Source organism: Kwoniella pini, chromosome 3 (genome assembly GCF_000512605.2).
Source record: "Kwoniella pini CBS 10737 chromosome 3, complete sequence".
Taxonomy (NCBI): domain Eukaryota; kingdom Fungi; phylum Basidiomycota; class Tremellomycetes; order Tremellales; family Cryptococcaceae; genus Kwoniella; species Kwoniella pini.
The window spans coordinates 2,053,179-2,065,995 of NC_091718.1; the positions used below are offsets into that span (position 1 = coordinate 2,053,179).

General features: G+C 37.4%; 7 protein-coding genes across 7 annotated transcripts; 5 read left to right on the top strand and 2 right to left on the bottom strand.

Moving 5' to 3' along the window:
• Positions 1 to 213: 213 nt before the first annotated feature.
• I206_102961 (uncharacterized protein) lies at positions 214 to 2,519 on the top strand (the record flags this gene model as incomplete). The annotated part of the gene is made up of 8 exons (XM_019155062.1): positions 214 to 777; positions 850 to 1,107; positions 1,186 to 1,529; positions 1,625 to 1,810; positions 1,877 to 1,960; positions 2,052 to 2,269; positions 2,394 to 2,425; positions 2,490 to 2,519. The coding sequence occupies 8 exons, from the start codon at positions 214 to 216 to the stop codon at positions 2,517 to 2,519; spliced, it is 1,716 nt and encodes a 571-aa protein (XP_019012465.1).
• A 348-nt stretch (positions 2,520 to 2,867) lies between these two features.
• I206_102962 (uncharacterized protein) lies at positions 2,868 to 5,065 on the bottom strand (the record flags this gene model as incomplete). The annotated part of the gene is made up of 12 exons (XM_070202657.1): positions 2,868 to 3,018; positions 3,088 to 3,414; positions 3,496 to 3,528; positions 3,595 to 3,644; positions 3,706 to 4,015; positions 4,087 to 4,144; positions 4,199 to 4,330; positions 4,389 to 4,410; positions 4,472 to 4,566; positions 4,623 to 4,644; positions 4,703 to 4,762; positions 4,829 to 5,065. 12 exons carry the CDS (start codon positions 5,063 to 5,065, stop codon positions 2,868 to 2,870), a joined length of 1,497 nt encoding a protein of 498 aa, XP_070058758.1.
• Positions 5,066 to 5,433: 368 nt separating this feature from the next.
• Positions 5,434 to 6,091, top strand: I206_102963 (uncharacterized protein; the record flags this gene model as incomplete). Its single annotated transcript, XM_019155064.1, has 2 exons — positions 5,434 to 5,573; positions 5,683 to 6,091. The coding sequence occupies 2 exons, from the start codon at positions 5,434 to 5,436 to the stop codon at positions 6,089 to 6,091; spliced, it is 549 nt and encodes a 182-aa protein (XP_019012467.1).
• Positions 6,092 to 6,939: 848 nt separating this feature from the next.
• I206_102964 (uncharacterized protein) lies at positions 6,940 to 7,680 on the top strand (the record flags this gene model as incomplete). The annotated part of the gene is made up of 2 exons (XM_019155065.1): positions 6,940 to 7,070; positions 7,155 to 7,680. 2 exons carry the CDS (start codon positions 6,940 to 6,942, stop codon positions 7,678 to 7,680), a joined length of 657 nt encoding a protein of 218 aa, XP_019012468.1.
• A 604-nt stretch (positions 7,681 to 8,284) lies between these two features.
• I206_102965 (uncharacterized protein) lies at positions 8,285 to 9,083 on the top strand (the record flags this gene model as incomplete). Its single annotated transcript, XM_019155066.1, has 2 exons — positions 8,285 to 8,424; positions 8,528 to 9,083. The coding sequence occupies 2 exons, from the start codon at positions 8,285 to 8,287 to the stop codon at positions 9,081 to 9,083; spliced, it is 696 nt and encodes a 231-aa protein (XP_019012469.1).
• Positions 9,084 to 9,775: 692 nt separating this feature from the next.
• Positions 9,776 to 10,466, top strand: I206_102966 (uncharacterized protein; the record flags this gene model as incomplete). The annotated part of the gene is made up of 2 exons (XM_019155067.1): positions 9,776 to 9,870; positions 9,938 to 10,466. 2 exons carry the CDS (start codon positions 9,776 to 9,778, stop codon positions 10,464 to 10,466), a joined length of 624 nt encoding a protein of 207 aa, XP_019012470.1.
• Positions 10,467 to 10,639: 173 nt separating this feature from the next.
• On the bottom strand, positions 10,640 to 12,493 carry I206_102967 (uncharacterized protein; the record flags this gene model as incomplete). The annotated part of the gene is made up of 9 exons (XM_019155068.1): positions 10,640 to 10,666; positions 10,740 to 11,121; positions 11,183 to 11,415; positions 11,483 to 11,557; positions 11,625 to 11,703; positions 11,772 to 11,896; positions 12,036 to 12,119; positions 12,215 to 12,239; positions 12,342 to 12,493. 9 exons carry the CDS (start codon positions 12,491 to 12,493, stop codon positions 10,640 to 10,642), a joined length of 1,182 nt encoding a protein of 393 aa, XP_019012471.1.
• Between the last annotated feature and the right edge of the window lie 324 nt (positions 12,494 to 12,817).

Here is a 12,817-nt window from a genome sequence, read left to right on the forward strand (position 1 = left end):
GATACTACTACTACTCGGTCATAACCGATAACTTAAGCATACGTTTCGAAGGATAAGTCTACTAGTACCAGGTAAATATAAAAGTATATTTCTCATATATTTTGAATTTGTTCATGACATAGCAATACCGCCGGCAACCCACCCAAAGCGACTTGATGACTTGGGTGTGACTGATCATACACAAGAGAACAATCAATCAGACAAGCAATCAAGATGTCTTTCAATTGGAGGTCAGCAGGTAATTTACGAAGAGCTTTATCTTCTTCAAGATCTCCAATATCACGATCATTCAAACAAACTCGTTTAAATTCTTCTTCGTCCTCTGCATCTCAAAATCCTCAATTACCAAAATCAACAGGATTATCTACAGCATGGTATGCATTATCATTAACTTTATTCGCAGGAGCAGGTTATTTAATAGGTAATGTAGGAGTTTTACCACCTTCAACATCTTTAGTTGAATCAAGTTTCGCAATTTCACATCAATTAGCAAATCAACCTAAATATGGTAATAAAAAAGATTATGAAAATGCAATTTTAGAATTATTTAAATTATTTAAAGAAAAAGGTAAAGAAGATAAAGTTTCAATTGATGATGAAGATTTAGAAAGTCATGGTATAAGTGATTGGTCATATCATGAAGCTAAAAAACCAACTGTTGTAGTTTGGGTAAATTCAACAGAAGAAGTTCAACAAGTTGTTAAAATTGCTAATAAATTTAAAGTACCTATTACACCTTTTTCAGGTGGAACTTCTTTAGAAGGTCATTTCAGTAGTGTAAGTGATTTTCATTTTTCTTCTTTTGTCTTTAGAATTGAATAATTGATTCCCTGTTTTTTATCTAAATAGCCCTATGGAGGTATTTCATTAGATTTATCAGGAATGGATAAAATAATTAGAGTTTCAGAAGCAGATGGAGATGTTATTGTTCAATCAGGTGTTAAATGGGAAGATTTAAATGCTTATTTAGTAAAAGAAGGTGTACCTCTATTTTTCCCTTTAGATCCTGGACCTGGAGCTACAATTGGTGGAATGGTCGGAACAGGTTGTTCAGGTACAAATGCTGTAAGATATGGAACTGCTAAAGCAGAATGGTTTTTAAATCTTGTAAGTTGATTCATTATTTATTCGTCATAATTAAGCTGGCATATCCTCAAACTTGTAGCTAATATGACATTATATTAGACCGTCGTACTACCTTCAGGAGAAGTGATAAAAACTCGTCAAAGAGCACGTAAATCAGCAGCTGGATTCGATACTACAAAATTATTCATAGGTGCAGAAGGTACTTTGGGTATAGTAACTGAAGCTACATTAAGATTAGCTCCACTTTTACCTACAAAATGCGCCGTTGTGAATTTTCCAGGTGTAGAAGATGCCGTTAAAGCAGCGACCGAAGTAGTTAATGCTGGTTTCCCTGTACAATGCGTTGAATATTTAGATGCAAGTACGATAGATGCTATAAATAAAGGTGGAATGGTTAAAAAATCTTATCCTAAAGCAGATACATTATTCTTCAAATTCCAAGGGTGAGTATATTTAGATACCCATTTCACTTATTCCGCGCAGTGAACGTTGTTTTATTAGATTTACCCGTGCTAATTTGATTCTACATGACATTTAGATCTGACTCGGCGATGTCAGAAGTATCAAAGAATGTACAAACAGTAGTAAAGAAACATGGAGGTAAAAATTTTGAATTTTCAAAATCAGATGAAGAAGCTAGAAGTCTTTGGGAAGGTAGAAAAGCAGCATTATGGAGTGTTTTAGCTTTAAAAGATGGAGCAAAAGTATGGACAACGGATGTATGGTATGTTTTGAACCTCGAACTCTTTTTAAGTGTTAATTAAGTACTGAATCTTTTTTACAAATTTAGTGTACCTATATCGAAATTACCTAGACTAGTGAAAGAAACTAGAGAAGATTTCGAAAAGAGAGGAATAATAGCATGTCATTTTGGGTAAGTTTAATAAAAACAATTTTTATTGAAAATGAAAAAGTATGTTTTAGCTGATTAAGAGAGGGGGGGAAAATTAAAAAAATTAAAATAGTCATGTTGGAGATGGAAATGTACATTCATTAGCATTATTTACAAATGATAAAGAATTAAAAATTGTTGAAAATGCAGTACATGATATGGTTGAAAGAGCAATTAAATTAGATGGTACATGTACAGGTGAACATGGTGTTGGAATTGGTAAAATAGATTATCTTCCTTTAGAATTAGGTAATGGTACTGTAAATTTAATGGAAACTATAAAAAGAACTTGTAAGTTTAAAAAAATTCTTAGGAATTATTTTTATAAAAACTTTAAAAAATAAAAATAAAAAAAAAGAATTAAAAAGAAAAATTTACTAATTATATTTGAATTTGCGAATTGCTTAATTTCCAGTGGATCCTCATAATTTAATGAATCCTGGCAAAGTAAGTAAATTTTCTTTTAAAGAAATATTAAATATGATTGATTGATAGAAATGATTATTTTCAGATTTATCCAAATATAAAACCTCAACATTAGTTATTAACCTTTGATACGAGCGGATTATCGATGAGGTACTTGAGCTTATCGAATTCTAATTGTTAGAGATTCGGATTATCAATGATATATGATGGATGACGGATGATGGATGATGGATGATGGATGACGGATGGAAGATGTCAAAACGTAACACTCACATAACTTGCTTAGTAAAACAAACTTGGAAAGGCGACTTGATTAACATGACAGAGTATTTTATTAAATATAGCATCTATGCATGTCTAGTATACAAATGGGCAAAATCTGAACGAGGTATGAGCAGCAACCATCGAATACAGGCGAATAGTGGAACACAGTCTCGATGTATATATACTTGATATCATCTTTCTATTCCATTTCCAATCTACCATGAATTTCAACTAATCCTCCTTCTTGATCTTCTTCATTTAGTCCAATAAATCCAGCATCATATACGAATTTTGTCCATTTCTTTACTATTCCTCTTCCATCTTCTTGCCATGGGAATCGCTTAGTATCACTACAACACAAAAAACCCCTTATCAACTGATTTTCTTTTTTTCCTTAAAAAATAAATTAAGAGACTTACCGACAAATTAACATTGCATGACTATTATATGCCCATGGAAACCAACTTATAACTCTTTCAGCATTTGGTATTGAATCATTTAAATTTTTAATCATTAATTTTTGATTTGAACTAAGTAATAATGGTGCTATTTTACTATGTTCAATAGGATCTGAAAGTGGTGGAGTTGAAGTACCATCTAAAGAATTTGATTCTCTAACTGTTGTTGAAATAGTATTTTGTAATTCTCGTGTTGTATTTTCTATTGTATCTACTAAAGAAATAGAGGACGAAACAAGTAATGGTTTATTTTCAATAGTATCTCGATGTGTACGTATACGTTTTCGTCTATGCATGGAAAAATCACAAATGTGTCTCAGTCTATGATTTCAAGGGCAAACGCAAAGAACGATGATATCCCAAGCTTACGAATGAAAATTAGCAATGGCAATAACAGTTGTTCTATTCAACAAATGAATCAGCTCGATAGTTTGTGAATAAAATTACGATCCTGTCATTCAAACTCACACATATACCAGAATGAAGGGTAACAATAATGGAAATATCAAAAATAGCATCTAAACATCATTATAGATCAGCTAATATCGCATAACGCAGAGGTTTATTTGTTAAACTTACATAATTAAAAGGCCAAGGGAATATCATAAATGGTGGTGGTAAAGGTTGTCTTCTTCTACCTTTCCATTCATTTGTCACTCTACTGATAGGATTTTTAATCACTTTAATTTGAATTTGAACATCTTCGCCATCTTCATCTAAATCATTACTATGATCTACAGGTAAATCCTCAGGATCAGGATATTCAACTTTTCGATACGATTGTACAATATGATCTTCATCGGTTTCTACATGTATCGTCGTTATATCTTGGAATGGATCAGAATAGGATATTGATGCTGTAGGATAAGGTACAGTATTATCTTGACATCTATCAGCCAGAAGCAAGGCAACCTGTTAGCTCAACGAGCAGAATCTAAGTATGACACTTATTCGTCTCACCCATTGGCAATAATCATAACTTTAGGAAAAAGTCTTAAAGCTTGTACAAATACATGATCTGTGCAGATGTATGAGCTTTTCGTACGGTCATTTCATGGATAGCTTAACTCACCTGGATCAGCCATCATTTCTAATAATCCTCTACCTCCCCATTCCGGTTCTTTGTCCAAGCAATATATCTGCCTACCAGTGCGACTGAACAGCTGCCTCCCTACTGTATGCACAACTGTATTGGTCAAAGTACCTACAGCCGATCCATCAGTTTTAATTTCAGCGTCACGTCTGAAAGAATGCTGACTGACCGTATTTTAGAACACCTAGATGCTGCAATATATTCGGGTCAATATGAGAAGTGGTGATAGATGGTGATGTAAAACAAACTCACAGGTGTAGCAGCTGTTGAGAATGATATCGGTTTATGCCTCGAGAAGAAAGAAGGCTGTCTTGCATGTAGAATACCGATGATATAGCGAGATATCACTACTCCAGCTCATTAGAAGGAAGTCAGAAGATCGACCGTAGAGGAGTTTGCTTACAACCTCCAAGGGAATATCCCATCTTCATATCTCACATCAGCATCAGAGACTGGCATGCAGTACTAGTGGATCTTACTCACCACTGAAAAGCCTACTACATCCTTCCCATCATCTTCAAGTCTTTCAATCTCCCTATCAATCTTTATATCATTCATCAGCTCAACCTCCAAGACCATGGATGAGTAGTCCACTGAGAATAGACATACCTCTTCTACAATCCTATGAGCACAAACATCAATTCCATCCCATGTTTTTGGTCCTTTGATTCCTGTAGGCAAGTACACAACGGTCTCCAAAGCTGGTCCAGCGGATCTCGATGTGGAAGGGGAAGAAGGTAAAGGTAAAGGCGAAGATAGATTGATGAGTTCCTCTTTCACTGCTGCGAGGTTGATGGAAGATCCGTATAAGCCGTGAGTAAGTACGATGAGGTGTACAGGCTGCATTGTAGCTTCTCTTATCCTACCCTACCATATGCTATTTAGAGAAGTTCAACAAAGATCGGCTGTATATAGCGAAGATATGAAAACAAGTCAACAAATGTGGAGGTGAAACTCGTCATCAATAATGATATAGTGATAAAGGTCGTTAGCCGTCGGTCATTGTCCTGACTGTACCTGAAACCTTTGCAGCTTAGTAGTCTATATGTGGCAGTTGAGATCAGAGCTAATAGACAAGATTGGCTGACATCTTACTCTTTCCTCTTTCCTCTTCCTTCTTCCTTCTTCCTCCTTAGATGATATGAGCTTTCGTCTCTTTCCATTACTAATATCCTCAAGCATCCACGATTCTATCCCACACAAATTCTTCCACAATGTCAACGACCTACACTACTAAAAGCGGTAAAGAATACGAATATTACGAAAAATTCAATGACACTTCCAAAAATCTCGTTCTCGTCAGCTCAGATAATCTGGCATTAAGAGTAGATTGTACTATTCTCAGAACTTCAAGGTAAGGAGCAAACTCATCCGTGTCCTTAGGACAGCTCGTGGACCGCTCTGTGGTATCCACAGTGAGAAAGTTTATTAAGCTGATGAGAGATTTGATACGATTTATGTAGTTCCGTCTTTCGATCAATGTTCGCAACATGCGATACAGAAGGTGATCAAGTTCATCTTCCTCATACAGCTGAACTCCTAGGTCTTTACATCTTCGCCCTGGATGATCGACACCTCGATCTTTCGAATATCACTTACGAAACATTCCAAGAATTACTCGAAATTTGTATACGATATGATACACTTTCAATAGGTCCTCAACTTTTTCGAAAACTAACTAAAATTCAGGAATTTGATTATACTAATGGCTATGAACTTGTTGTTCTAGCTGCTAAATTCGATGACATCTTAACCGCTTGTCGAATCATTAGTAAAATAGGATATGAAGCTTATGGCCGTAACTCCGCTGATAAATTCTGGAAAACTAATAATTGGGAAAGAGATATTATGAATAAATTACCAAGTACTTAGGTTTGGGCATATATGCAAGCTCATAGAAATTCAAATGAATCTGAAGGTACAAAAGATTATTGGAATGACGTTTCCATTCGATTTCTGGAGAATTTACTTCCTGTGAGTCCTCCGTGATTTACATTATATCTTGTATTAAATGAGAGGGGCAATAAGCTGACGAGACCCATTCGTATCCAATTTCTGCACAGTAAAAGTAAACATCGTTCTGAAATGTACAAATAAAAGTAGACGGGGTGTCAGTATACGATAGGTTGTACATAAGCATACATTAGGAATTACCAGAATGCGATACCTTATCCAGTCAGGATTATCCGTTAGACATGCATATGTATGATCATAAGCACGCATGTTGTGTAAGACAAGTGCAATTTTCAAGCTCAAAAGGACTGATTAACCGGAATTGATGGTTGTCATGGATAGGGGTTTCGGGGTTCTGAGAAGATCGCGATCTCTTCCAGAGGGGAACATTATATATGTGTTGTATATGTCGGAACAGATTGTCAACAGCCTTGCTAGCGGGCTTGGATTGATCAAGCAAGCTTTCTGCAACATTATGGGTACAACGACGCTGATGACAGGCACTGTACACATGTCAAAGCTGAAGTTTCTCTTCACACTTCGAGCGTTTCCGCCAATCAATCAGAAGCAACCAACATCCTTTGGCCTGCGATTGAACACGCCTTGGCGGCGACGTAGCTTCTAGCTTCTAGCTTCCGCAGGTTTATACATGTATCATCCTAAAAGCGACTCGTTACATTTTTATTTCACTTATCACTTTATCACTTTATCTAAATCAGCATCAACCCTCAAGCATTCGACTTTCACTGAGAACCTTGATAAGGAAAATGAGTATCGCATTCCAAGGTAAACCATACAGATACAACGAGGACTTCGCGGAGAGTTGTGGAGACCTCATTATTCTCACCTCAGATGGCCAAGCTCTGAAGACTGATAGCGAATTGTTAAAAACCGCCAGGTGAGTTTCGAGTATCTTCCCAATCCCAAGCACTATTTTGACATTTAATGTTGACTTTCAACTGATATCCTTTTGGTATCATAGTCCAGTATTCGATTCTATGCTATCTCGACTCTCACTTGATCACTCTTCGTCCGCAATCAAGCTTTACCTCCAGACGATCCGAGACGAAGCTATTGATTTCACCGATATCACTTACGAGACTTTCAAAGAAACGCTTAACATGTGTTTGAAGTATGAAACGAAAATGCAAGGTCTTGGATTATTAGGTCAAATTAATGAAGGAAAAGGGGTGATTGGTCATTTTGGAGCTGAAAATGGATTTGAACTTTTTTGTCTTATGCCTAATTTTAACGATATGCTCACTTCCTGTCGAATCATTAAAGATGTCCGATCTAGAACTGTAAATAACACTAAATATGGCGATTTTTGGAATCCTCAACTTTGGAAGCAGGATACAATCAAGGACGTTAGAGGAGATTGGGTCTGGGCGTATTTATATGCTCATAATCCTACCAAATATCCTCGTGGAAGTAAAGATTATTGGGAAGATGTCTCAAATAGATTCCTTAGGTTATTGTGCGGAGTATATGATACAGTCGTCATTTGACTTGGGAAATGTGTCTAGATCAATCAAATATGCTGAAAGCGCTCATGTGTATGAACTTGGATGCATAATGCAGATCGCAGATATGGTATTGTGTTGTTCTCGAGAGAATTCGATTCCTACTATAATGCTGTTTGTCAACAACCGTCCGTAGCAGTTGCATGATCAGACTGACCAAAACGTACTATATTCAATCCGCTGAATCCGGATTGAATCGCTTATACACTGGTTATGCGAATTATCGAATTCGAGATATGTCATTCATGACATATGCTTCATATCAATGCCTCCCGAGTGTAATCACCTCAAAAGGAGTTTCTGGACAGAAGGTGAAATTGCATAGCTACGATCGAAGAGGCTTCGTGCTTTTCACTTACGATCAAAAAGGGCGCAATATCATCATGGTCATGTCATGCTTTCATGACGCTATACGCTTGGATCCCTTTTACCTTTTATCCCTCTTCAGATACCTAAATATAGTTCAGCGATATACTTATATATGAGGTGGAAATTTTTATCTTGAACTCATGTTTCCTTATTTCTCTCTTTTTCTCCCTGTTGATCACAACCCATAATAACTTTTATTTTCCATTGGCGAAGCTTCACCATGTCGAATATCTATATTGGAAAAGGTGGAAAAGAATATCGATATCACGAAAATTTCAATGATACCGATAAAGATCTCGTTATCATCTCTTCAGACGATATCGCATTCAGAGTAGATAGTTTTATACTTCAAGCTCATAGGTAAGCTGAGATTAGCTAGCTCTTCTCTTCAGCTCAGCCACCATTGTGACCAGAATCTGTCAAGATTCGAGCTGACGAGATATTCTTCCTTGTCACCCATTAGCTCTGTCTTTAGATCCATGTTATCAATCAACAATTCCGAAAATAACGATGTACATCTGGATCATTCCCATCAGGCCCTCGAAATGTATCTGTCCGCCTTGAATGGTTACGAGCTGAAGCTCAAATGTTATCATTGGAAAAGCTTCAAAGAAGGAATTGAACTTTGTAATCTATATGACACACCTTTCATAGGTACGAAGATGTTGTCCCAGGTTACTCCCATCGATCTCTTTGGTGACCATATCGGACATGAATTATTCGTTCTCGCCTCAACGTTCAATGATATCCTCACCGCTTGTCGAATAATATCCACCTGTGGTGCAAATCGAGCTTGCTACGCAAAAGCCGCAGATGAGTTCTGGACGCTCGACGAATGGGATGGATCTCATTTGGATCGCCTTCCTTCAAGATGGATTTGGGCTTACGTCCGCGCTCACACGGAGCGTACTAGAAAATTAGATATCAAATCTACATGGGACGATATTTCAACGAGATTCAGGAAACTGCTTCTTCCTGTAAGTGGCTACAGGATATGCTCAATTGAGAACATAAGCTGATTTGTATTTTTTTCGGTTCATTGCAGTAAAAGGGGATTGTTCTCCAGACAATCGACTATCATTCGATGCAAGATCATTTAGTGACTTACCGCACAGTATAAGGGTTGAGTTTCATATGATATTCGATGATATGTACAGTCCGTATCACTCAGTTTGAACACGAGTGCATTTCGCCATTAATTTCTCAGAAGAAAATTGAAATCCTACTCAGATGAGCGACTTTGCGAAAACCTCTCACCAACTGCGGCCCAGCAATAATCGATGATGATTGCCTCACTCGATTATCATCCAATACAAGAATATTCGGTGACTTACCGTGGCATACAAGGGGATAATATGAATACTCTATCTATGCAGGTACAGAAATCAGATAATTCAATTTAGGCCTGAGTACAATTGGTTGACAAGTATACAGTTCTAAAATCATGACATCAATTGACAATCTCTCGTCAGCTCAGAATACAGTTGATGCGTCACCGTGGGATACGGACGAAAGCAAATACACTAAAGACATGTTTTCTTTCTTCCTTTCTTCCTTCTTCCTTCTTCCTTCTAACCTTTCATCTTTACTTCATAAGACCTATTTATTCTTTCGAAGTTTCCAATAAGATTCTCACCAATCATCTTCTACATCGATCCCAGCAAGATGTCAACAGCTTACACTGGAAAAGACGGAAAACAATATCCATATCATGAAAAATTTCAAAGATGAAACTAAAGATCTGGTCATCATTAGTTCCAATGGTGTTGCAATGAGAGTTGATAGTTGTCTTCTCAAGTGCAACAGGTAAGTGGAAAAAAGGGTGATATATCTCAAAAGGAAAGTCCAATTAACAAGTGCAATTTCCAAATAGTGCGGTATTTCGATCAATGTTTTCCACCTGCGATTCGGATGACAATAGTATTCATCTTGATCATCCTTCAATTCCACTTATACTCTTCCTCTTGGTCGTGAATGATCAACCACTCGAAATTGTACAGGAAGACTGGGAAGACTTCAAAGCAGCAGTAGAGCTTTGCGAAAGATACGAGGCAGCCAATATCGCAATCCGAATGTTAAATCAAGTCCAACCTATCAATAAGTTTGGTCACGAGAGGGCCTACGATCTTTTCATTCTCGCTTCCAAATTCAATGACATTTTCACAGCCTGTCGAGTGATCAATACATGCGCTTACTGGCAGGACGCCTCGTACGAAGGCACCGATAAGTTTTGGAAGAAAGGCGGGGATAGGGATTTAATGAAAGGTCTTCCTGTCGACTGGGTTTGGGCATACATGAAATGTCACATGAATCTCGCTCCACGTGATTTGTCAAGGGAATACTGGGAGGATCTTTCGGTAAAATTCATGAAGTACCTCTGTTCTGTAAGTACAGCATTGTGAAATGGAATCTGACGGAGCTGACATCAGCATTCTTCGTAGTAAGGAATAGCAAGTGGGAAACCATCAATACGTAGTTTCGCTTTTGACATCAGTATTCGAGCTTATACGCATCATGCATACTATGATATATCCCATAAAATCATCAACCGGTAACATTCCTTCTAACTACACTTTTATTCTTCGTATTTCTCAAGTCGTACCTATACATTCACCCAAATTAATAAACGAAGCTTTCCAAAGTATGACGATGAGTTAGAATATATAACAACTTACCCTTCCTGCAAAAGGTTGTAGACCAGCTGCAATCCTTTGACCACCAACTAAAGCTGTCCAATCCATTAAATCACCACCATTTGCTCTAGCAGATAACATATGTTGTTGAGCTACATCCATTGTTGGCATAGGTACATTATGACTTTCAGCAAGTTGTCTAATATGTCTTGCATCTGTAATTCCACCACCTAAATTAAATCCACCTTCACTATTAAATTTATTATTTGTAATTCTATCAGCATATCTAATTAATGCAGGTGATTTATGTTGATCTTTAATTAATTCAACTAATTTATCTGATCCTACACCAGATTGATCACATAATGTAAAGCATTCAGCTAATAATTCAATAAATCCTAATTCTAATGCATTTCCTACTAGTCTATTTAACCGAACAATATTAGCTCTGCTCTTTAAGCGAGTTAAAGCTAATCTGGACTCACTTGAAAGACATTGCTCTTTCCACATTACTTCCTAAATCCATAACTTTCCTTCCGATAGCAGGTACAAGAGCATGAGCTGCATGTTTCTTAGCAAAGTAATCACCAGAAATAGCTAAGATTAAATCGGCATTTTCTGCTGCTTTTGGAACACCAAATACAGGACATGATAAGAATACTCTATGAGGAGCTGATCGCGCTTGATCTTCTAGTTTACCAGCTGTTGTTGGGTAGATCTACAGTCCATCATGATCAGTGATTTGAGCTCTAATGTCAACTTCAACCTTGATGAAACATACTTACTGTACTGGTATCTACGAAAATCGTTGTTCGACCTCTACCACCTGGAACGATTCCATCACCTGTACCTTTTTGAGTCTGTATTGGCATGATGTAAGTCAACTCGGTACGTCTCATATGATGGTCAATGTCACATCAGACTCACCTCTTGCCCTTGGAACAATTGAGCATAAACAGCTTCCACAGCTTCATCACCACCAAGCGAAGTGACTACTAAATCGGCACTATTTGTAGATAAAGCAATTTCAGTACAAGATACAAGTCCAGTACCTGAGTTAAAATCAGAACTCACGTCCTTCCGATATCTTCTAAATCATTGACCACTTTATACGAATCTTCAGGAACTTCATGATCTTTAGCGTATTCAAGGAATTTATGAACACCATCTTCTTTTCTGTTGTATACTAAGAGTGGAGGCTATACCATAACCAAAACAGCAAAAGTCAGCTCTCTGAGCAGAAGACACATATCTGAGCCTTTAATATTTCTGTTATGAGGTACATATGTCTCGTTCGTTTCCTTGTCTCCGGATCAATGAAATGAAGGAGAAACTTACCTGTCCTTCCGAAGCTAAATGTTTTGCTAGATTAGATGCCATCCTCTTACCCATCTCTCCTAATCCGACAAAAGCAAGTTGATCCTGTATACGTAGATCTATTATCAGCTTCCCCCATGTTTGCGATTGATATTGATCGAACGATTGGCTTAAATGACTGAACACATCATCAGACTTACATGAGCCGGTGTAGGTGTTGAAGGTCTATAAAGACGCGAAACAACGCATAATTAGCTGGTCATTCTGATTGCGAAGTCTTGGTCCGAGTCATGTTTTCATCAACTTGTACAAGGAGACGTAACTTACCTTGAGAATGGGATAGGTTCACCTGGAGTCGATGAACCATCTTTGGGAGGTTCGTAAGTTCCTCCAAAGTCTGCACTTTCGATAGGGTTTCCAACTCTTTCTACCGGAGGTGTGATTGGATTATCGTTGAAATGTGCTTTGAGATTTGACATCTTGTACTGATTCCTAACGTCTTTTGTGTGATATGAGAACAAGAGTATACTCTATAGAAATATATTGATTCAGAAATGAATGTTTATCATAAGCGAGATTTCATCTTGGCCTGACTCTTTTCACTTGTCTCACTCTAGAGTAATACTGGGATGACGTCGCATCAGGGCCCCAATTGCGGCAATTGATTCCTTGAGGTTGACACGTGACTGACATGCCTCAACCATGTGTTTCATCGCTTTGACCTTCGTTCATGTTTACCCCGCATCACCACTGCATCTATATCTACATAAATAGCTTTCCCCTTTAGATGACATATCTTCTTC